Source organism: Malus domestica, chromosome 17 (assembly GCF_042453785.1).
Source record: "Malus domestica chromosome 17, GDT2T_hap1".
In the NCBI taxonomy this organism is placed as follows: Eukaryota; Viridiplantae; Streptophyta; class Magnoliopsida; order Rosales; family Rosaceae; genus Malus; species Malus domestica.
Window position 1 is genome coordinate 2,265,651 of NC_091677.1, and position 24,925 is coordinate 2,290,575.

Genomic DNA, 24,925 nt, shown 5'->3' on the forward strand with positions numbered 1-24,925 from the left:
GAATCAAGTGATCGCAGGATAAGCTAATCGAAACAGCACAAATATGAGGAATACTGGTTCTGCTTTCTTAAGGTATCAATATTTTTGAAGTTTGGAGGCTTATGTCAAATCCATGACAATTGTTCGAATCATTGTATCTAAGTATGCATTATACATTCAATTAAGCGAATGATGATGTGTGCCAACGAATTTCGAAGAGTTCGGCTTGGTTTTCTCTCTTTGATCTTTAATATGAAAGTGTGAGGCACCTCTTAGTTGACTAATTGAGTCCCTTCTCCAAGTTTTTAGTAGACATTGGGTCGCTGTAATTTGCTCTTCTGAATAAGAAACAAACTGTCATTGAAGGGAGAAGAAAGTGTACAAAAACTGAGTTTCTGTAAGCTTACACTCATGCCTAATATTTTATTTTCATCTTTTCTTGGCAGGTATTTTCAACAATAGATGCTAACAGTTTTCTTTAACACTAGGGCCTTTAATTTAAGGGTCCGCTTGACAACCATATCGTTTTTTGTTTTTGCAGAGGTTGTAATAATTTTCCTTTGGCTGGTCTGTTGATAAGTTTGTTTTTGTAGATACCAGAGAACTACATGGAAGATCTCTGTGTGAATATCAAGGTCCGTACTTTTCCCTTTTTAGTTCTTGGCAATACAAGCATCTTCAGATTTTTGAAGAAAGCTTGAGAGATCAATAGATTTTGATTGCATATTAAGAAAAGAGACCGGTTCAATTGGGTAATGAAAAAAGGAAAGAAAAGAAAAATATTTGTAAACATACGGTACGTTCAAGAATTTGTTTTTACTTATTGAGACCATTTGATTGCTAAGGAAATCGAGGAAAAGAAAATAAGGAAACTAATTAAGAGTTGTTTGAGTTGTTTATAGAGAGAGGACTTAGAAAAAACAACTAATATTTTTGTTTATGTAATGGTTGTCATGAATTTCCTTTTGACTAAACAAAACATAATCAGTTTATTTGCTTTACTGAGAATGTAGCTTTTATTGTGATTAATTTCGGGTGTTGGAGCAGATATTTGTGTCTTACTCGCATTGACAATTAATAGATGTAATTCTTTTTACCATTGTTTGTGTATAATTATGCAACTTATATGTTATAACGTGACAGATTGTTTCGCTTCCAATGCATCAACATATATTAAAAAGAATTATTTAAAGAGGGCTGAACCCAGTCAAAGCTGGGGGGCTAGGCTCTCACGCCCATATTATATTACTGAAGAAAAAACATTACAACATGGAGGACATGGTATCTAAACCATGATGATCAAAAGAAAAATCATATACATCCACTCCAAGCAGTCAAGAAGGAAAATAAAGAGATTAATAAAAATAATTAAAGTTGAAAGTGTGGACGACGAAATCTTTGATCCACATGGTATGTCATCTGAAAAGAAAAAATAAAATGTTGGTAACGATGAATGAAGAATAAAATTAAGAAATGAGATTGGCATTTGAAGATTTCATAGTTTATATTGAATTAGGGTAGTGTAAATTGAAACAAGTTAGAAAGCGCACCTTAAATAATGACAATGTGTGGGATGTGAGCAATCTTAAACCAGTCCTCACCTGTTTCTTTCTTGCATCTTTCGCTTAACACGGGGCAACACCAAATTGTCAACGTATTTAAACAGGGGAGTCCACGAATCCCTTCTGGCAGTGATGCCAAATTAGAGCAATCACTAATTTTAAGATGCTGCAGTGAATTGAGATTGCATATTTCTTCTGGCAGTGATGCCAAATCCTCTATTCCACCGAGTGACAGATGTATTAATTTGGAGGGACGATGGGAAGAAGAAGAGGAAGAAACATCAACACCAACATCATGTGTAATATCAGATGCTCCTCTAACAAACAAGGAATCAACAATCTTCCAGCTGCTTCTCCAGAGTTCTATTCTCTCCGCATTTGGATACAAAGGCATGGAAGTAAGATTAGGACAATCCTTGATAGTCAATGTAGAAAGAGAGGGAAAAGAAGGCAACGACAGATTTTCCGTTGATGAAGAAGAAGATGCACTGTTATGAGTGTGCGCCCTCCACCATCCCTTCAGAACAGGGCAACTGTTTATGCGGAGGTACTCCAGGGAGGGAAAGAATGAGATCCTCATCATCTCATCAATCATACTATTACTGCTCTCTTTCTCTGATAGTAATATGTACTCCAACCTCTCCAACCCATGAAGATCAAGTTTCTTAAGGAAAGGCAAATGATCCAAGGGTGGAAGATGTTGGCATCTCTGACAGTCAGCCAATCCGAGATTAACAATATTTATGAGAGAAGAAAACCAATTTGCAAGCCTCACACCTTTATAGCAAACCACTGTCAACCACTTTAGATTTGAATGGGGTTGCAATACTTCCATTGACTTTATAATATCCTCCTCATCAACTGCGTTTGCATCTTCTCCCCCTTTCCAGATTAATTTCAACGAATGGAGATGCTGTTTGTCCTTGAGAGGTGTACCAACATTTGATTCGGACACCACATCCCTCAAATTCCTTATCTCTAACTCTCCCCTTAATTCGTTAAGGGTCCCCAGCTCAGCAAGACCAGCACTACCGCCCCTCCACAAACAATTGCTTTCCCTCAAAACAAATCTATTCAATGTACGAACACCTTTCAATTCACCAATTCCACGTGGCATTCCACTCAATCCCCAACAGTCTTTCAAGATGAGATGCCTTAAGTTGATCATTTTTTTAATGTCTCTAGGCAATTCCACAAGCCCATAACAGCCTGTGAGATGTAGTGTTTCCAAATTCGAAAGTCCAACTATCCAATTTGGAATTCTCTTGATGGGATTACCACTAAGATCAAGATATCTCAAATGTTTCATTTTTTTAAGACAATTAGGCACTCTTTTAATTCCTAATCTATTAAGACTCAACATACGCAATGACTTAAAATTTGAAACGATTGTAGCACAAAATGAATCACATAATGACCCATCAATATCACTCAAACCCTGTTGGCAAAGACAAAGAAAAGTTCGTATCTTGCATGCTTTTAGCAAGGAAGTTGGCACTTCCCATTTCGACAAATCAATATCAAAATTGAAAGATACATGACGAAGCTTTTCATGAAAATTATTTTGGTTTGGTTCAACTACGGTACTTTCGACCCCCGACACTGAGATTGCAAGTTCATTCATGAGATCGTGCATTTTACAACTTATACCAAACCAATCTTCTTTTTCTTCTTGAAAAAATGATCTGCCCAGCAATTCATTGTAATATTCATACGCAACATCCTCCAAACACTCGTTTTCGTCGGATGACTTAATGAACCCTTGCGCCACCCAAAATTTAATCAATTTATGTACATAGATCTTATAATCAGGTGGGAACAAGCTACAATAAGCAAAACAATGCTTCAAATGTGATGGGAGCACATCATAACTTAGTTTAAGTGTTGGTAAAATTTCATTTTCTTTTTGGCTTATTTTTGAAAGTTTCTTTTCTTTGAAATTCAACCATTCTCTTTCATGATGTTTGGCGCGCAACATCCCACCTATTGTCCTTATAGCGAGTGGAACTCCTTGACATTTTTTTGCAACCTCCATCCCAACTTCCTTAATTGTTGAATTATCTGGCTCTTTTCCATCTATAAAAGCCATTTCCTTAAATAAAGACCAACTTTGTTTTTCATCCAAGCCCCTTAAGATGTACGGTTTAGCTGTGTCTGATGTCGTCGCAACGATTTCACTACGAGTGGTTATTAGGATTTTACTACCTTTTCCGCCACCCATTAACAAGTACTTCAAGCTAAGCCATTTCTCTCGATGCTCATTCCACATATCATCCAGCACAAGTAGGTACTTCTTCCCATCTACTTTTCTTCTAAGTTCATTTTGCAATTGATCTATCCCATTAGGTTCGGATTGAAGGATTTTCTTAACAACTATATCCAACTCAAATGCATTAGAAACACATGTCCATATTTTCAACTCAAAATGATTTTGAACATCCTCATCGTTGAATATGAGTTGGGCAAGTGCAGTTTTTCCCAATCCTCCAAATCCAACTATGGAAATGGTTGACACATTCTCAGTTGAGATGGGATCCAACAAGAGTTGGACAATTGCCTTTTTATCTTTCTCTCTCCCTATAATAATATTTTCTTTAGGGACAAATGAGTGAGTGACCCTCTCTCTCCTTTTAAATGGTGTGTCTTCACGATCTACTTCTAAGTGAAAAGTTCTACGAGATGCAACCCCACGAAGCCTCTCGTTAATATCTTTTATCTTATGACCCATCTTCAGCCCAAAAACAAGTTGATTTGAGCTAGAAAAGAAAATGGACACCTGTAAGAATTTAAGTAAACATAATCATTATTGCGATAGAATTGTATTAATTAAGGTAATTAAGTTTTGTAATGGTAAGTTATATGACACATTCAAAACAATAATATAGAGGACTTATTGTAGTTAATTATGGGTTATTGAGAAACTTAGTGTATTCCTAATAGGTGGATATCAATAGGCTTATGTGACTATGAAAAGGTACTACGCAATACAACCTCTCGAATCTTCTTGTTAATATCTTTTATCTAACTTTCGTCGCAATTTGAACTAAAGAAGAAAGGGCGTACCTCCTTTGACAACTTAGCATTGTCACACATCACTTGTCTTCGTTGAACTTCGGTATTAAACTCATCCAGCACGTCATCAGCTTCATAAACTGCATCTTCTACAATTTCGAGCCACAGTTTGACTTCATTGTTGCTCGCTTGCTTTTGCTCAGCGTCAAGAAGAATAGCTTGGAATCCGGCAACTGTCTCCTTGAGCTTGTTGAGCTCATCTTGGACACCCCATATCGATCCAACCTTTTGGAAAGCACGGCTGCCAAGCCTTACAATGATCCGTTCTGTAATGTTGAAGAGAACTCTTTCGGCCATTTCTTGTATTCAGGACAAGCAAAGACTCAAGTGAAGTGAATTAGAATGGAAGCTTTGTGTCGTGTCGTTCATTTGATTTCCAGCGCATGTTCTCTCCCCCACCACTCCCTGGGCCCACACGCTATTATAACCAGTCATCATTTGTACACCCACCGCTGGACGATTCTAAACCCAGCGGAAAAGAAAATTTGTCGTTGACAAGAAATGTAACTAAGAATTATCACTTATAAATCTAGAAGAATATCAATAGACCGTAATACTAAATAACTTCTCAATATAATATTTTTATGATTTCATATAATATGACATGCTTATTTATATAAAATAGGAACTAGAACCATTTTGATTCTTGAGTTTCATGCGTTTATTAAAAAATATCTACATAGACAAAAGAAACAAGAAGTACTTCAAAGAAGCAAATTGACTCGTTTTACACACCATCTAACATATTATGGTGATGATGGAAAATTCACAATCGAAAACTTAGTAAGCAAAAGCGAAAATGAGATAAACTCTTGTCTAACGGTCACTAGCGGAGCCAATGCGGGGCCTTGGCATCCCTTGACCCCAATAGGTTTGTAAATTTATCCTTTTGAAAAAATTTCCGACCCATATAACTACATAACAGCAACAACAACAACAACAACAACAACAAAGCCTTTTCCCACTAAGTGGGGTCGGCTATATGAATCCTAAAACGCCATTGCGCTCGGTTTTGTGTCATGTCCTCCGTTAGATCCAAGTACTCTAAGTCTTTTCTTAGAGTCTCTTCCAAAGTTTTCCTAGGTCTTCCTCTACCCCTTCGGCCCTGAACCTCTGTCCCGTAGTCACATCTTCGAACCGGAGCGTCAGTCGGCCTTCTTTGCACATGTCCAAATCACCAGAGCCGATTTTCTCTCATCTTTCCTACAATTTCGGCTACTCCTACTGTACCTCGGATATCCTCATTCCCAATCTTATCCTTTCTCGTGTGCCCACACATCCCACGAAGCATCCTCATCTCCGCTACACCCATTTTGTGTACGTGTTGATGCTTCACCACCCAACATTCTCTGTCATACAACATCGCTGGCCTTATTGCCGTCCTATAAAATTTTCCCTTGAGCTTCAGTGGCCTACGACGGTCACACAACACGCCGGATGCACTCTTTCCATCCAGCTCGTATTCTATGGTTGAGATCTCCATCTAATTCTCCGTTCTCTTGCAAGATAGATCATAGGTAACGAAAACGGTCGCTTTTTGTGATCTTCGCTAGATTGCTCCGGTCATTAGTGTGGATAAGTATATAAATGGATAGAGATAGGAAAGCAAACACAAGATGTACGTGGTTCACCCAGATTGGCTACGTCCACGGAATAGAAGAGTTCTCATTAATTGTGAAGGGTTTACACAAGTACATAGGTTCAAGCTCTCCTTTAGTGAGTACAAGTGAATGATTTAGTACAAATGACATTAGGAAATATTGTGGGAGAATGATCTCGTAATCACGAAACTTCTAAGTATCGGAGTGTGGTGTCGTCTTGACTTGCCTTATCTGTCTCATAGGTAGATGTGGCATCTTCTCTGGAAGTACTCTTCCTCCATCCAGGGGTGGTATCTTTAACTGGTGGAGATGCACAAGGTAATGTATCAATTTCACTTGAAGCTTACTTGTAGTTTCAGGCTTGGTCAAGCGCGATACAAACCATGTAGTAAGAGTCCCCCAAGTCGCCGGGCTAGGGGGTCTGCTGAAAGAGGTGACAGACAAGGTAAGCAATCAGAGCTCCGACTAATTGTTCACCTTCTCCCCATCTTGCAGCAGCATGAAGGATAAAGAGAAGAAAAATGAGAAGAGATGATATGAGATACTTTTGCTTTTGAAGAAGTAACTTTCCACAGGCTTATTCTTGAACTGAGCTGGAGGGTTTTCTGGTTTCCTCCAAAGTATAAGGCCGACTGAAGAATTTGAGGGTCAAAACAAGTCCATCAAATCTAGAGTACGTTCCACCCTGCTGATATGGGATACTTTTGCTTTTGACAGAGTAATGGATGTATCGGCACGTGTGCTGTTACGCTTGTCTCCACATGCTTCCTTGTATCCTTCGCACTTGCCCTATCTGTTCCTCAAGCAGATGCGGAATCTTCCCTGGAAACATAAGATGTTGAAGATGAGTACTCGAGAGCAATGCCAGGTAAGTAATCAGGTAAGGGGTTCCAGGCAGTCAGTTCCTGGCTGGAAGCTTGATTCCAAGTGCTGACTGATTGCTCTCTTTCTCCTTGTCTTGCAGGTAAAAACAAGGCCAAAAAAAAAAACAGGGAAAAAGCATGATATGGGATACTCTTGCTTTTAACCCTGATGATATGAGATATTCTTGCTCTAGTATAGCTTGTTTGCAGAGGTATTATCGGGGGGAAAGAAAGCTGAATATTTCGAAAGGCTTTGTTGGGAGTGCCCTATCAGATATGATGAAGGGTTGAGCATTTTTGCAGGTCTGCCTGTCCGTTGGGGATGGAGGTCGACATATATAGGAGTCTCCCTAACAACAAGTAGTAATGCTATTCCTTTACCCTGCTTGGTCATAGCACGGTAGTGGGAGCTGCCAGTTTCACATGTTTTAACTCTGTCAGAGCACTTTGAAAAAGTGGTCTGTGGTATCTGGCTCTCGAGATTCGGAGAACGATGCCTCTTCGATTTTTGAGAAAGCAATCATGTTGGGGGTCTGACTCTCGAGATTCGGAGAGCAGTGTCTCTTCGATTTTTGAGGAAGTAATCATGTTGGGAGTCTGGCTCTCGAGATTCGGAGGGCGGTGCCTCTTCGATTTTGGAGCAAGCAATCTTGTTGGGAGTGTTGTCTCGAATGTGAGTAAAGGTTGGACATGTTTGCTAGTCTACCTTGCCACGAAGCACAAAGGTTGACACATAGGGACTTTCCAATTATCCAGCAATGGTACTGTTCCTTTACCCTCTCTTCGATTTTGAGAAAGTAGTCATGTTGGGAGTCTGGCTCTCGAGATTCGGAGGACGGTGCCTCTTCGATTTTGGAGCAAGCAATCTTGTTGGGACTGTTTTCTCGAATGTGAGTAAAGGTTGGGCATGTTTGCTAGTCTACCTTGCCACGAAGCACAGAGGTTGACACACAGGGACTTTCCAATTATCCAGCAGTGGTACTGTTCCTTTACCCTTGTGGGTAATAATATGGTAGCTAGACCTTCAAAATTTATGTGTCTAAACTTTGTTAGTGCTGTTTCTTTGCTATTCTTTTACCTTTCTTGGTCAGAGCGATGTAGTGGGAGCTGCAAGCTTCACGTGCTCAACTTTGGCAGAGAACTTTGGCAAAGTGATCTGTGGTACCCATGAGTTATTGTTGCGTGTGGGAAGTGGGTGATTGAACAGTAAGATTCATGTGCTTTCTACTTCACCAGAAGTCTTCGACAGAATGCCCATAATTTCTGCAAAGCTGAGTGTGCGTGTGACAGGTGCTGACAAGGCTAGAAAAGTAGGTGCCTCTTTGATTTCTGAGATCGGCCCTCATGGTCTCTGAGCAGCCCAGCTTTTGAGAAAGCGAGCGCCTCTTCGATTGATTCGGAGAACGGTGCCTCACCGATTTTTGAGAAAGCAATCATGTTGGGGGTCTGGCTCTCGAGATTCGGGGAGCAGTGTCTCTTCGATTTTTGAGAAAGTAATCATGTTGGGAGAGTGGCTCTCGAAATTCGGAGGGCGGTGCCTCTTCGATTTTGGAGCAAGCAATCTTGTTGGGAGTGTTTTCTCGAATGTGAGTAAAGGTTGGGCATGTTTGCTAGTCTACCTTGCCACGAAGCACAGAGGTTGACACACAGGGACTTTCCAATTATCCAGCAATGGTACTGTTCCTTTACCCTCTCTTCGATTTTTAAGAAAGTAGTCATGTTGGGAGTCTGGCTCTTTAGATTCGGAGGACGGTGCCTCTTCGATTTTGGAGCAAGCAATCTTATTGGGAGTGTTTTCTCGAATGTGAGTAAAGGTTGGGCATGTTTGCTAGTCTACCTTGCCACGAAGCACAGAGGTTGACATACATGGACTTTCCAATTATCCAGCAGTGATACTGTTCCTTTACCCTTGTGGGTAATAATATGGTAGCTAGACCTTCAAAATTTATGGGTCTAAACTTTGTTAGTGCTGTTTCTTTGCTATTCTTTTACCCTTCTTGGTCAGAGCGATGTAGTGGGAGCTGCAAGCTTCACGTGCTCAACTTTGGCAGAGAACTTTGGCAAAGTTATCTGTGGTACCCATGAGCTATTGTTGCGTGTGGGAAGTGGGTGATTGAACAGTAAGATTCATGTGTTTTCTACTTCCCCAGAAGTCTTTGACAGAATGCCCATAATTTCCGCAAAGCTGAGTGTGCGTGTGACAGGTGCTGACAAGGCTGGAAAAGTAGGTGCCTCTTCGATTTCTGAGATCGGCCCTCGTGGTCTCTAGGGAGCCCAGCTTTTGAGAAAGCGAGCGCCTCTTCGATTTCTGAGATCGGCCTTCGTGGTCTTTGAGCAGCCCAACTTTTGAGAAAGCAAACGGCTCTTCGATTTCTGAGATCAACCCTTGTGATCTCTAAGCAGCCCAACTTTTGAGAAAGCAAACGCCTCTTCGATTTCTGAGCAGGCGCCTCTTTGATTTCTGAAGCTCCGTCGAGTGCAGATTTTTATAGGGGCTGGCATTAAGTTCCAAAGCACACTTGAATCTCCACCAGTAGAAGCTTCATTCTTGCACTTCTAAGATCTTGATTTGTCCGACCTCTTCTCTCTTCAACACCTTTGAAAATGTCTGGCCCCTCCGACCGTCGTTTTGACTTGAACCTTGTTGAAGAGGCAGCCCCGCCTTCTCCAGACAACATATGGCGCCCATCCTTCGTCTCCCCAACTGGTCCTCTTACCGTTGGGGATTCCGTGATGAAGAATGATATGACCGCTGCGGTGGTGGCCAGGAACCTTCTCACTCCCAAAGATAACAGACTACTTTCCAAACGGTCTGATGAGTTAGCTGTTAAGGATTCGCTGGCTCTCAGTGTTCAGTGTGCAGGTTCTGTGTCTAATATGGCACAACGCCTATTTGCTCGAACCCGCCAAGTTGAATCATTGGCGGCTGAAGTGATGAGTCTCAAACAGGAGATTAGAGGGCTCAAGCATGAGAATAAACAGTTGCACCGGCTCGCACATGACTATGCTACAAACATGAAGAGGAAGCTTGACCAGATGAAGGAAACTGATGGTCAGGTTTTACTTGATCATCAGAGATTTGTGGGTTTGTTCCAAAGGCATTTATTGCCTTCGTCTTCTGGGGCTGTACCGCGTAATGAAGCTCCAAATGATCAACCTCTGATGCCTCCTCCTTCTAGGGTTCTGTCCAGTACTGAGGCTCCAAATGATCCCCCTCCGGTGCCTTCTCTTTCTGGGGCTCTACCGACTGCTGAGACTTCTCCTAAGCAACCTTTGTGAAGGCTCCCTCTTGTGTGTTTATTTTGACTCATGTATATGTACATATTTGTAGCTTATCGGGGATATCAATAAATAAGCTTTCCTTCATTTCAACGTATTGTGTTAAATACACCAAAGCCTTCTTCGCTAAGTTCTTTGAATTTTCTTTTGTTGAAGCTTGTATGTTGAAGCTTTCTGAGTGGAGCATGTAGGTTGGGGTAGTGTTCCCTTAATTTCCCGAGTGAGGAAAACTTCTTGGTTGGAGACTTGGAAAATCCAAGTCACTGAGTGGGATCGGCTATATGAATCTTAGAACGCCATTGTGCTCGATCCTGTGTCATGTCCTTCGTTAGATCCAAGTACGCTAAGTCTTTTCTTAGAGTCTCTTCCAAAGTTTTCCTAGGTCTTCCTCTACCCCTTCGGCCCTGAACCTCTGTCCCATAGTCGCATCTTCTAATCGGAGCGTCAGTAGGCCTTCTTTGCACATGTCCAAACCACCGTAACCGATTTTCTCTCATCTTTCCTTCAATTTCGGCTACTCCTACTTTACCCCGGATATCCTCATTCCTAATCTTATCCTTTCTCGTGTGCCCACACATCCAACGAAGCATCCTCATCTCCGCTACACCCATTTTGTGTACGTGTTGATGTTTCACCGCCCAACATTCTGTGCCATACAGCATTGCCGGCCTTATTGCCGTCCTATAAAATTTTCCCTTGAGCTTCAGTGGCATACGGCGGTCACACAACACGCCGGATGCACTCTTCCACTTCATCCATCCAGCTTGTATTCTATGGTTGAGATCTCCATCTAATTCTCCGTTCTTTTGCAAGATAGATCCTAGGTAACGAAAACGGTCGCTCTTTGGTATTTCTTGATCTCCGATCCTCACCCCTAACTCGTTTTGGCCTCCATTTGCACTGAACTTGCACTCCATATATTCTGTCTTTGATCGGCTGAGGCGAAGACCTTTAGATTCCAACACTTCTCTCCAAAGGTTAAGCTTTGCATTTACCCCTTCCTGAGTTTCATCTATCAACACTATATCGTCTGCGAAAAGCATACACCAAGGAATATCATCTTGAATATGTCCTGTTAACTCATCCATTACCAACGCAAAAAGGTAAGGACTTAAGGATGAGCCTTGATGTAATCCTACAGTTATGGGAAAGCTTTCGGTTTGTCCTTCATGAGTTCTTACGGCGGTCTTTGCTCCTTCATACATATCCTTTATAGCTTGGATATATGCTACTCGTACTCCTTTCTTCTCTAAAATCCTCCAAAGAATGTCTCTTGGGACCCTATCATACGCTTTTTCCAAATCTATAAAGACCATGTGTAAATCCTTTTTCCCATCTCTATATCTTTCCATCAATCTTCGTAAGAGATAGATTGCCTCCATGGTTGAGCGCCCTGGCATGAACCCGAATTGGTTGTCCGAAACCCGTGTCTCTTGCCTCAATCTATGCTCAATGACTCTCTCCCAGAGCTTCATTGTATGACTCATTAGCTTAATACCCCTATAGTTCATGCAATTTTGTACGTCGCCCTTATTCTTGTAGATAGGCACCAAAGTGCTCGTTCGCCACTCATTTGGCATCTTCTTCGTTTTCAAAATCCTATTGAAAAGGTCAGTGAGCCATGTTATACCTGTCTCTCCCAAAACTTTCCACACTTCGATTGGTATATCGTCTGGGCCTATTGCTTTTCTATGCTTCATCTTCTTCAAAGCTACAACCACTTCTTCCTTCCGGATTCGACGATAAAAGGAGTAGTTTCTACACTCTTCTGAGTTACTCAACTCTCCTAAAGAAGCACTCCTTTCATGTCCTTCATTGAAAAGATTATGAAAATAACCTCTCCATCTGTCTTTAACCGCGTTCTCTGTAGCAAGAACCTTTCCATCCTCATCCTTGATGCACCTCACTTGGTTTAGGTCCCTTGTCTTCTTTTCCCTTGCTCTAGCTAGTTTATAGATATCCAACTCTCCTTCTTTGGTATCTAGTCGTTTATACATATCGTCGTAAGCCGCTAACTTAGCTTCTCTGACAGCTTTCTTCGCCTCTTGCTTCGCTTTTCTATACCTTTCACCATTTTCATCGGTCCTCTCCTTGTATAAGGCTTTACAACATTCCTTCTTAGCCTTCACCTTTGTTTGTACCTCCTCATTCCACCACCAAGATTCCTTTTGGTGTGGGGCAAAGCCCTTGGACTCTCCTAATACCTCTTTTGCTACTTTTCGGATACAACTAGCCATGGAATCCCACATTTGGCTAGCTTCCCCCTCTCTATCCCACACACATTGGGTGATTACCTTCTCTTTGAAAATGGCTTGTTTTTCTTCTTTTAGATTCCACCATCTAGTTCTTGGGCACTTCCAAGTCTTGTTCTTTTGTCTTACTCTTTTGATATGTACATCCATCACCAACAAGCGATGTTGATTAGCCACGCTCTCTCCTGGTATAACTTTGCAATCCTTACAAGTTATACGATCCCCTTTCCTCATTAGAAGAAAATCTATTTGTGTTTTTGACGACCCACTCTTGTAGGTGATCACATGTTCTTCTCTCTTCTTAAAGAAGGTATTGGCTAAGAAGAGATCATATACCATTGCAAAATCCAAGATAGCTTCCCCATCCTCGTTTCTCTCCCCAAAACCATGGCCACCATGAAAACCTCCATAGTTGCCTGTCTCCCTGCCCACGTGTCCATTTAAATCTCCTCCTATAAATAACTTCTCCGTCTGAGCAATTCCTTGCACCAAGTCTCCAAGATCTTCCCAAAATTTCTCCTTCGAACTCGTATCCAACCCTACTTGAGGTGCGTACGCACTAATCACATTGATAAGTTCTTGTCCTATTACAATCTTGATTGCCATGATTCTATCTCCTACCCTCTTGACATCTACAACATCTTGTACCAAGGTCTTGTCCACGATGATGCCAACACCGTTTCTCGTTCTATTTGTGCCCGAATACCAAAGTTTAAACCCTGAGTTTTCTAGATCCTTTGCCTTACTACCAACCCACTTAGTTTCTTGTAGGCACATAATATTTATCCTTCTCCTCACCATAACTTCCACTACTTCCATAGATTTTCCCGTTAAGGTTCCTATATTCCACGTTCCTAAACGCATTTTGCTCTCTTGAACTCTACCCTTCTGTCCTAGCTTCTTCACCCTCCCCCGTCTAATAGGATCAAAGTACTTCTTTTGTGTGTCCCGGGTAAAGTTGATAGGAGCATATGCTCCCAAACAACTTTGAGTGGAGTCGTTCGAAAAGAAGTTTCTATGGCCCCCTTGCTCATTTAACACTGCATCCGGGTGCCGATGGAGATACAGCGACCCTTGCTCACTTATCACTGTGCTCGGGCCACACAGCGCGCCACTTACGGGTGACGCCCTAGCTTTAGCGCGATTTTGTTCTGGATTCATTTTCATAAGGATTCGACGTGATCATGGAGTGCCGGCTGTCGACTACCTGACGCCCTCCCCCTCCTCCTTTATCCGGGCTTGGGACCGGCCATGTAAGACATAGGCGGAGTTATATAACTACATAACAGCAGTTGATGAAATATTAGGCATTGAAATATTATATATTAGTAGCAGCAGACGAAATTATAGAAAATCCATAATTTTTCATTAGTTAATTCCAAATTTCATTGGGCATTGGACATAATTTTCCATTAGTTCATTAACTTACTTCCATTAGCCAAGCCTCCAACACTAAAGACCAAAAGTACCCCATTCCACTTTAATTAAGGAATAACTTGAATGGTTAACACATTCTATCCCTTTTCCACAAGTTAAGGCAAAAACAAATTATGTTCGACAAAGGAAGTAAAAAAATTGGGGTTCATTTGGAAGAGGAAATTTCAACCCTCAATCCAATATTTTTATGATTTCATATAATATGGCATGCTTATTTATACAAAATATAAATTAAAATCATTTCGATTATTCAATTTCATGCGCTTACTAAAACATGATATGCTTTATTTATAGAGAATTAAATGGATCCCATGCATTATGCGCATGTAAATAAAAAAAATTTAAAAGAAAAAATATATAGAAAAGAGAAAAGTGGGGTTTTTATTATTATTATTATTTTAAAATTAGAAATGCTATAATGATATGTAGGCAATGTTTGAAAAAAAAAACATCAAAACTTAGTTGGTAAGAAATTGCATTGCTGCTCCAAATTCATAATCAACATTAGAGAACCAGACCTTATAAATTATTCTCCTAGCCTTTTCGATTTCCTTAATAATAAGGTAAGCTCGTTGGATCCATCTTATACTCAAAACTAGAGAAAAAAAAGAGAGGAGAGTTTCGTCTTCTTCTTGGTGTGCATTGTCCAATGGTGAACTCTGATTATTTATCTGAAAATCCAAAACTTATGCAGCGCCTTAAAGCTTCAGGGTCCATTCCGCCACCATCATCTTTTTGTTGGCCATTAAGTATCAGAATTCAATATTGCGTATGAGATGTTGTCCTGGTCCATATATTAATGGAAAAAAAGGTCAAAAGTATTCATAGGCCTACCTTGAATTACAGAAGAGGAGCTGCTTTTACTCCTTTAAACGGTGGGTGTTATCATTTTCGGACAAGGATTTGTCTGCCCTTCTTTTTTTTCATGTCCTTTCATGCTCTTCTGTTTGTATAGTCAAGGTTAAATCACGTCAATATTTTATATTACTATTCATTTTTGTCTTATTATCTTTATAAAAAAATAATATAAAATATTAACGTAGTTTAACGGTAATCACACAAAACATTAAGGCATAGAAGGACATGAAAAATGAAAGAACAGACAATCGTTGTCCATCATTTTCTGTCTTTCTTTTCCTCCTCTACTTTTGTGCCCGCTAAAGCTTTAGGTAGCTAGTAAAGTTTTAGCTAGTGCTCCACTAAAGCTTTTGTCGTGTCTTTCATTTGATTTCCAGCACATGTTCTCTCCCCCACCGCTGCCTGGGCCCACACGCTATTATAACCCGCCATTACTTGTACACCCACCGCTAGACGTTTCTACCCCGCACGAGTAAAGAAATGGATTGTCTGCCCTTCTCTCTCCATATCTTCCTTATGCCCTCCTGTTTTGTGCAGTCACGGTTAAGCCATGTCAACATTTGTTTTTTGTCTTATTATTTTTATAAAAAAATTAATATAAAATGTTGACATAGTTTAACCATGACCGCAAAAAACGGGAGGGCATGGGAAGGGTATGAGAAGAGGAGGGCAGACAATCCATCTCCCACGAGTAATGCTATTTATATCATATTTTTGTACAACATTTTCATACCATCTTAGGTGTCATTTGATGTGGACATCTATATTATTTGAATTAATCAGATTTTTAAATTTATTTCATTATTTAATAAACTGATAATTAAGAAAAATTAATTAATTAAATGATAATTATGGTATACGAGAAATCTTTCTTATTCACTTCCTTGGGTTTTGCAAATTTTTTTAATGATGTGGCTATCCACATCAGATACTACCTAAGGTGCTATAGAAATGTGGAACAAAAATATAGTATGAATAGCATTACTCCACCTAGCACTTCCAAATGGAAGCAACTAGTCCAATTTTATTTGTATCTTCAGTACGAATTTATACATCTAGCGCTGCTCGTTTCTGATGCCTTCTTTCAGCTTTCTTTCAATTGAGAAAATTAAATCTCCTTCAATTTCTAGTTTCAAAAAATAAGGGTTGAGAAAGTAAAAAAAAAAGCAAATAATAATATTGCAACTATTTTGTCAAGTGTCTTCATCTCATAAGGTGTAAGATGAAAGGTTAAAATTGTTTTGATGTAAACTTGAATACTGCTAAAATTATATAACCGTTGGACGATTACCAGTAAAGCAAATATTATACACTAAAAGTAAAGGGAATGATGAGATATCATAATGTACATTTATGATGATGATATAATGCTAATAGACCAAAGAAAGTCATAAATTGGAGTCCATTTGGAATGAGGAAATTTCAAACCTCAATCCATTATTATTATTGTTATTATTACTACTTTAACAAACGATAGGAAAGTAGATTAAGTCTCATAATAAGCTATCAATAATGCGGTTCAAATTTGTCGTTGACGATAATCGAACCCAAGAACTATTACTTACAAATCTAGAAGAATATCACTAAACTGTAATACTAAATGGCTTCTCAATCTAATATTTTTATGATTTCATATAATATGACATGCTTATTTATATAGAATAGGAACTAGAACCATTCTGATTCTTAAGTTTCATGCGTTTACTAAAAAATATCTACATAAATAAAAGAAACAAGAAGTACTTTAACGAATAGCTCATAAGGATATAACCAGCTCAGAATGGGTGCCTCGTCAAAACCTAGTAAGGTAGCAAAAATCCAGTAGGAAAAAAGCTCCCAATCGTAGGAAAAAAAGTACATTAAGGTCAAATGAGTATACTTCTGTATACTCCCCTGAGTTTGACAGAACTTTCAAATGAAACCACAAGCATCGCAAATGAGAAAGTTACACAAACCAATTCCTCGAACAAGTTTCTGGAAGGTAGACTTCGGCAATGACGTTGTTAGAGGTCGGCAAGGTTGTCTGGGATCGGACTGCTTGACTTCAATCTTCTGATGCTCATGCTGATGTAGACACAATATGCTTGGCGTTGACTTGTTGGATGTATCATGATCTGATCGATACATACGACGTTGTCTTCTTGGATCATTGTTGGGACTCAACGATGGATGAAAATCGCTTTTTTTTGTTCGTTGATTATCTTTTGATCAATTTAATTAAATGTTTATAAAAAGGGTGGAAATCAATTTCAACATATAATAATATGGATTTGGATCCTCTCCGGATTCCTTGCTGGGGATTCTGGAGATCAATGCACAAGGACCATTCATCAAATATCGTTAGGGTTTATGTAATTCAAGCCGGAAATATCTTTCATTAGGGGTGAGATTCTACTGCAATATACAAGTCTAAAAGAACAGAAACTGCTACATTCTTTGTGTATATGGTTAGGGTTTATGTAAATTCCAGTCACCTCTACAGGAACAAAGTGTTTCACCGTCCTCCTCCTTCACCTCGGTCTGGCACAAATGTTGCTCTATGCGTATGATTGAATAAAAAACTGAGTCAGTTCATTCTCTAGTTCACCTCCGCGTCGCTGCTCCTGCAACAATTATAACTTCATCTCGATTAACAACCATAAATATACGAACTCCCAAATCGGGTAAAAATCTAGAGACAGAGAGCAGTACGTACATCCTCGAGTTCACGCATAAGTTGCTGCATCTGCACCAATTGCAATTTCATGTAAATTAAGAGACTAATAAAACATACATGTAACATATAACTTGAACTACCTTTAAACTAAGTTCTTCAATCCGTTTCTCCGTTGCGAGCATCCTGGACGTGACAAAAGACGTGAGAAATCGCAAATTATAATGTACAGATATCAGACTTGTTCTTCGACATGACAATTGGTCTTCCGCGAAGCCAGGTCGGAATAACATAAGTGGTTTACAGATTAAAGTTACAAATGCAGCAACCAAAGTCACCAGTAGCTCACCTAAATCCATCCTTAGAAATGTTTTACGTAAATGATGAACTACCGTATTTGCTTTTTTACTTACTCGGACCGAAGCCTTCTGTTTTCTCGAATCAAAATTATCTTCTGTGAAATTTGCTTCGTGTTCTCGATGCTATTCTTAGACTGCCAACAAAATACATCGAGGACCGGTAATAAGTGTTTGCTAGTAACAGTAATAAGTTTGATTCTGAGTTTTTGGTTCAGCAAACCTGTTTGGTAATGTACTGGACATCAGTTCCATCATGTCCCGTGTGCCTTTTTGCAAGTTGTGGTTCCAATGGCGTATCAAGATCCTTCCTCTTTTTGACGTTTCCTGTGTACAATGGCGTATCAAGATCCTTCCTCTTTTTGACGTTTCCTGCTAACACAGGAAACGGATTTAGTAGACAAGCAAAGTATGAAATTAATGCAGTTTCCAATCGTTCAAAAATTATTGACTGCGTAGTTTCACCTTCTGAGGAGATATCTGCTGTTATTTGCAGTCCACTGGATGAAGCATCTGATATGGCGACTTGGGGATCTTCCAAGGATCCCGCTGCACCAGAAGATGCTTCATGAGAACCGTGATTCAGTAACAAAGCTAGGTGCAAAGAATTTCTAGTTCTCGAAGAAGGTGATTTTGGACGACGCAGTCTCTTAGAACGAACTTTTTTCACAGTCTGATAACCGGCGACTTTGGAATATTTCTTCCTGCCAAGGTAAACAGAAAATGCATCAAACAGGAAATTACAAGTCTTTGCCATTGTATAGACACTGGAGTTCATATATGACAGTTCGCAAAGTTAATTTATAGGCTCATAAACTGCTCTATGAACCAAATTTTTCATCTTTCAAAGTTGAAGTAATACAAACATGAGCCAGACAATATTTACAGAACTAAGAAAAATCCGATTAATGTCACAGATAAAATTGAAAATTCAGTTTTCAAACTACTTCCATAAATCCATAGAAGTATATTGAGATTAACATAAAAACCAGGTAAGAGGAGGCTCACCAGTACTCCACCGTCATTTGCTTTAAACGATCTTCAAGCTTGTGGAAGAGGGAAGTTTTTTCAAAATCTTGCTTATTGTGAGTAGGCTGAATAAAATTTGGTTCCAGGACACCTACAATATTATCACATAAATCAACAAACATATACAACGATTTGAACTAGATACACCCTTAAACAAAATCTTGAGAACGAGATAAGTGCAGTCAGGAGTTCTCACCGACAACTCCTCTCCCGGTACTGCCTGTCATTTGTTTAAGTACACGCCAAAATGGCTGCAAAATGTTAATGAATGTTAAATAAGAAAATAATAAGTGATGAACCAAAAGTTTACTTTGTTCTAGGAGTGAGGAACAAGATTACATGCACACATCCCTCGTCGTTATAAATCCTGGAGTGCAATACTCAAATTTATACAGATGCCATATCGAATTATAGTATCATTCCTTTCCTGAAAATTTGCAAACAGCAATCCATCCCATGGCATTTCATAAACATAGGTTAGAACTCTATACTACGTACTGAAGGCTAGTAGAGCCTTACACGGAACATTGATGGTTCTATGGAGGTTACAAAGCACATGTAGCAGAAATAGTTAGTGCAGTTCACTGCCTATAAATTAGCAACACTTTTCACTATGTAAAATATCAGAGATAGGTTGGTGAGTCTTGTTACCAAAACATGTGTAACGAACAATTTAAGAGAGCAAAAGTACCAGTATCAGACGATTCCGATGGTAGATATTGAAACCATGAATATTAGCACGTGCAGCTTCCTTCCAAAATCCTATTGCGGTAATATATTCAAGCTGAAAATTTAAGAAATTACCCATGGTAAAGCCAGTGGATACCAAAAAAATGCATACTCACAAGAGCATGTGGGGATGAAAAGGATTGAGACGGAGTTATTGATCACAAAAGATTTTTATTAATACAGATCCACTTTTTGAGTTATAACTATCAAACCATAAGCTACCAGTATAATGTTTAAAACCCTAAGAAAATTGTGAACCATGAAGCTGTTGGATACACATTACGCACATAGAGTAGAAGAGACGCGTCCACGACTACTCTTCAGACATGTTTTATTAAGAAGAAAAGTGAACCAACTTCCTCATGATGTTACTGTATTATGTATGGTCATGTTGTCTCTAGTAGTAAGAAGAAAAGATGTAATCTGTATAATTTTCTCTATTGGTAAGTATCAAGTCAACCACTTAACTAATGGAAAAATGAAACTGACGTGATGCATAAGTTCAGATGTGTCTGGTAAATTACAGGGTGCAATTAGTAGCAGCTAAAAATTAGCATGGAGGTGTGGAGGAATTGTAGACAGCACAAACCTCCAGATTTCCATCAGTTGTCGGCCTATACTTGATAGTTCCTTCAGTTTTCGGCCTATACTTGATGAACTCAACAAAATTGAGATAAAAGGCAACATTACGGCGCTCAACATCTTGTCCACACAAAATTATCCGAAAGTACTGTGGTAGCTGCCTATACAGGACTGATGCATATGCCTGTGGAGCATGAAACCAGGCCATCATTAATAAAGACAAACTTTGTGTGGTCAACTTCAAAATGTGAACACCATACTTACACGGAGAGAGTGTTGATACAGGTTAGCAACATGCTGAACATGACGTTTCAAAGTGCCAAGTTCTTTGACGCCATTAATACAAATATCCTGCAAGAACAAGAACAAGATTACGGTAGCAATGCGTCCAATTTGATTCAAAGTAAATGAAATGAAGAAAAGGGAAGAACATAACCTCAGGATCAGAATTAAAATCTAGTTCCATATCCTCATCATCATTTAGCCAAAGATTGTAAACGACAATTTTGGTTCCATGATCCCCTATATCATCAAACTGACAATTGGGTTAATAAATAACACACATCTATATAGACTTAAGTGCACATCATGTCTGCATGAATCCATGTATTATATGTACACATGTAAGGATGTAGGGTCTAAATAACCTCTGTAATAAAGAACACTATCTACTTTAAGGGAATCAACACATAGGAATGCAGCAGTATTTGTCATGAGATTTTTGTTTCGTGCTAAGATTAACAACAAATTATTTTCACACGCTTACTTGCTTCAGCAGCTCCTCTTCTGTTGAATAAGGAGACCACTGCAACAGCATGGTCAGATTAGAAGAAAAATGGTCTTTATCATGCAGAATTATGGGGCCAAATGTTCCAGCTGATGAATCAAACTCATAATCCACCTGCAGTAGTGGAAGAACCACACTGAGTTCTGAGTTAAATAGTTATTGGGATTCATATAATGGTTTGTTAGAGAAACTGAAAATGCTATCAAAGTTGCATCAATGCCTTCCATTTGGATGAACCAACAAAAAAACTAAAAATATTTCACCCATTGTAGACTCCACAGTTTGGCATGAATATCACCAATCTAGTTTGGGTGAACTTGCAAAAGATTTTATCAATATATAAGAGGATGCTATGAAATCAAACTCACCACTGGTACAACTATCTTGTTGTAGCCCATACGAGCCAAAAATGTATAAGAAAGGAGTCCAACACTTTGAGTCAGTCTCCTGCAAAGGTCATAAACCAATCAAAACAGAACCTTATTGAATTGTAAACCGGTCTCTCTCTCTTTCTCGCTTATACCAGCAATAGTTATTTAATAACAAGGAAAACGTACTACAAACAGAGTAAGTGAAAATATATGTTTTGGGCCAGACCTTGATGCCAAGTGGCGACTGAAGACAATAACATCTGCTCCAAGTCTCATAGAGCTGGTCTTGAAGCCATTTCCATCTGAAAGGTGAAAGGGTTCCCAACTAATACAAAAGAGCCAATATATCATGCAAAAGATTCAGTGGACAAAACGAAGTACAATCCATACATTGTCCAATGGTGAACTCTGATTTCTTATCTGAAAATCCAAAACTTATGCAGCGCCTTAAAGCTTCAGGGTCCATTCCGCCACCATCATCTTTTTGTTGGCCATTAAGTATCAGAATCCAATATTGCATATGAGATGTTGTCCTGGTCCATATACTATTGGAAAAAATGGTAAAAAGGATTCATAGCCTACCTTGAATTACCAAAGCTGTATTCCCATGCCGTGGGATCGACATCTTGTCTATGCTAACAAAAGTAGCTCCATTTTGTATCTAATCCACACAGACAAAGGTTGTTATTAAATAATTGTATTCCCTGGTTCAACAGAAATCAAAGGTAACATAAATAAGCACACTCAAAGAACCTTTTGTAATTATTATTTCTTTGTTTTTTTTTAGGCAATAGAGCAAATGAAATCAAAGTACGATACAGATAAGCAAGACAAATCGTTCAACTTTCTACTGAAACTAAAATGTAAGAATACTAGCAATGGATACATTGTGTAAACAAAATAACGATCACAAGGGTGATTCCCTAATCAATTTACTCTATTTCCCACAACCAGAATATAGAAGAGAATCATGAGATGAAAAGGAACTAATGAACATTGCAAAGGCAAAAACAGAGAAATCAGAATTATAAGGGCAAGGTGGATTTGGGCAATTACCTCATCAACTGCATTGTCGAGCAACTCTGCCATGGCTGCAAACAAGTGATCAGAAAGAGCACAAAGAAGGGGATACAAGGAGAAACAAGAAGAGGGAAGCCAACGACACGTATAAACTGAAAATACCTCCAAAAGCCCACTTATGTGAAGTGGCATTTGAGTGAAGGAACTTAGGATGTATGTGCATACGGTTTATTCCATCTGCAAACCAAAACTTGTAAATAAAATGGTCTGAAGATTTTAGATTTTTTTTATTTTTTTTTTATTTTGCAACAAAAGTAGGAATCATGACAAGAACATTCTTGGGAGCATGCAAACAACTATATTTTTCATATATGGGTTCTTCAATTTTTCTTTCGTAATCATTTCTTGCCCATTTCACAAACAGCAACATCTTTTAGTCCTTAATTCTTCAGCCCAGATAATTACTCTTCCTAGTAAAAATTCGACAGCTCCATATCAACCATTCAAGAGGAGTCAATACTGGAATTCAATACACCAATGAATTTTACAACTTTTAATCTCTTCAAAGTCCAGTTAACAGCTTTAAATACACAATTACGGTTAAATGCAAACACTTCAAGGATACTAGCAATCGGAATATTGTGAAAAGATGATTGCCCTGGCGGAATGCCATTGAAGCAAGGGGCACAATTGAAGAAGGTGGTGTGATGAAAGAAGTTCAAAACAAAGTAATGACGAGCAAACAAAATGAAAAGATACAATAAAAGTAGTAAAATATTTTACACTGATTTGCAGCTTGGTGCCCCTTTCCCTTCCCTACTTCGTAGTCTCCCGCTTTCCAAAATTGCTTACAAATCGGTGTTGGACATGCCGAGTCTGGGGGTGCAGACTCAAAGCCAGGCTCAGCCTCCCTTCTGCAGTTTTCCATACCCGACTCGCCCATTTCATCATCACTGCATAAATCTATGATTTCTGAAGTGCTCATTCTGATCTGCAAACCAAAACAAATAGAGTGAAATCCAAATAATTCTCGCCGGGATCTTATAGATTAAACATGTGTGAGAGATGTATGCATATATCCTACAAACAAACCAAAAGCGCACAAAAGGTGCAAACAAGAAGCGACAGCGGTGCCAAGAGAGGATGAGCAGCTGCAACAATTCTAATGCAACTAATGAGAGGAGTACTACTTTCAACGTGATGCTAGATGAAATTGAAGGTTGCCAAACAATGACCGTAGCGTAGTCAGAGAGTAAAATATGCAGAAAAGAGAGCTGGCATGCAAGAGATTGATCGAAAAGTTTCGATACTGTTTATCTTAACAAAAAATCATAATTTTTCACTAAAAAAGTCGATCATCGTACTATTTATTTACTCTTTTTAAGCCATTTTTATTAGTTTTCTTTCAAAAAAAAAAAAAAAGCAAAATGCAGAGAATCAAGCAAGAAAAAATTTGTGAGCTGCATTGCTAAATTCTAAAGCCATGAAACGGATACACAGAGAGATGGCAGTGACTAGTGAGGCAGAACCAAAGATAATCAAAACCCAGCTCAAGATACACAAAATAAGCACGCATGAATAAGAAGATGAAACGGGAGTTGCTAAAAATGCAATAAATAATAGCTTAGCACTTAAAAAAACAAAAAATAAATGCAGAAAAATAGCAGAAACAAAAAAACCCACATCGAAGAAAGCTCAAAACTGAAAACCCACATCAGAGAAAGCTCAAAGATGAAGAAGGAAGAAACCCAACCCGGAAAGAAGGAAGATACCAAGATTTGAAAGAAAACCCAGAAGTCCGAGCAGCTAAAAACCCAGGAAACGAAGGCCCCAATAGCTCACCAGGAAATCTGAACTCACAAATGGAATGAGGGGTTGAGTGGAAGAAAGTAGTGAGAGGAAGAGAGAGAGAGAGAGAAAGACCAAATGAAAAGCTCCTCCAAAATCGCTCCAATTGACGACAATCATGAAGGTTTAGTGGGAGAAAAAAAAGGCGTGTACTGTCTACTGTGTACGGAAAAAGCAGAGTACATACCAAAGTTGCCGCCTTTTGCTTTCCTTGTGATGGAAGTTATATAATAATTAAACAACTTTTATTTTTCTTTTCAAGAGAAACATGACCCCTTTCTATTTTGTTATTTCGTTTTTGCCATTACAGAAAGAAAGGCAAGCCTTGACACCCAAGCTTTTTCGTTTATTTTTGGGTACTTCCTCTTTTGAGTTTTTAGATGAAACAAAATGGGTACTCTCACTCAATCGGTTTTTGTTTAATAATTTTTAAAAATCCGACTCTTTTTCTTTTTGGTGGCACAACGGATTAAGCAATTCGATTTAAAAACGAAAAATATAACAATTCAGAAGAGAAAACCTAAACAAATGACTCTTGATTTAGAGATTTCATAAATGTCGCGCGCTAATATGATTGAACAGTGCAACAAACTTTTTTTTTTTTCAATTTTTATCTCAACTCTCTCACATTAGGTGGGGCTTTTGAA

General features: G+C 39.0%; 2 protein-coding genes across 2 annotated transcripts; both read right to left on the reverse strand.

The window, feature by feature from the left end:
• Positions 1–1,162: 1,162 nt before the first annotated feature.
• Positions 1,163–5,004, reverse strand: LOC103404313 (putative disease resistance protein RGA3). Its single transcript, XM_029097200.2, has 3 exons — positions 4,605–5,004; positions 1,530–4,317; positions 1,163–1,398 (listed from the first exon to the last, which is right to left on the reverse strand). The coding sequence occupies exons 1-2, from the start codon at positions 4,908–4,910 to the stop codon at positions 1,531–1,533; spliced, it is 3,093 nt and encodes a 1,030-aa protein (XP_028953033.2). The 5' UTR covers positions 4,911–5,004; the 3' UTR covers positions 1,163–1,398; position 1,530.
• Positions 5,005–17,229: 12,225 nt separating this feature from the next.
• LOC103416966 (protein MICRORCHIDIA 6-like) lies at positions 17,230–24,340 on the reverse strand. The gene is made up of 21 exons (XM_070817316.1): positions 24,184–24,340; positions 23,214–23,421; positions 22,593–22,667; positions 22,467–22,501; positions 21,993–22,071; positions 21,801–21,890; positions 21,637–21,712; positions 21,408–21,486; positions 21,019–21,153; positions 20,689–20,787; positions 20,517–20,603; positions 20,260–20,436; positions 19,633–19,725; positions 19,138–19,192; positions 18,921–19,032; positions 18,378–18,616; positions 18,136–18,284; positions 17,970–18,049; positions 17,700–17,742; positions 17,599–17,628; positions 17,230–17,506 (listed from the first exon to the last, which is right to left on the reverse strand). The coding sequence occupies exons 2-21, from the start codon at positions 23,413–23,415 to the stop codon at positions 17,441–17,443; spliced, it is 2,001 nt and encodes a 666-aa protein (XP_070673417.1). The 5' UTR covers positions 23,416–23,421; positions 24,184–24,340; the 3' UTR covers positions 17,230–17,440.
• Positions 24,341–24,925: the final 585 nt, after the last annotated feature.

Coding starts and splice junctions, on each gene's coding strand:
- LOC103416966 (XM_070817316.1), bottom strand. CDS start 23,415: ATGAGCACTTCAGAAATCATAGATTTATGCAGTGATGATGAAATGGGC. Junction 20,437..20,516: donor TGTATCAACACTCTCTCCGT/GTAAGTATGGTG, acceptor CATGCTCCACAG/GCATATGCATCAGTCCTGTA. Junction 18,050..18,135: donor TCCAGTACATTACCAAACAG/GTTTGCTGAACC, acceptor TTTTGTTGGCAG/TCTAAGAATAGCATCGAGAA.
- LOC103404313 (XM_029097200.2), bottom strand. CDS start 4,910: ATGGCCGAAAGAGTTCTCTTCAACATTACAGAACGGATCATTGTAAGG. Junction 4,318..4,604: donor ATGCTAAGTTGTCAAAGGAG/GTACGCCCTTTC, acceptor AAATTCTTACAG/GTGTCCATTTTCTTTTCTAG.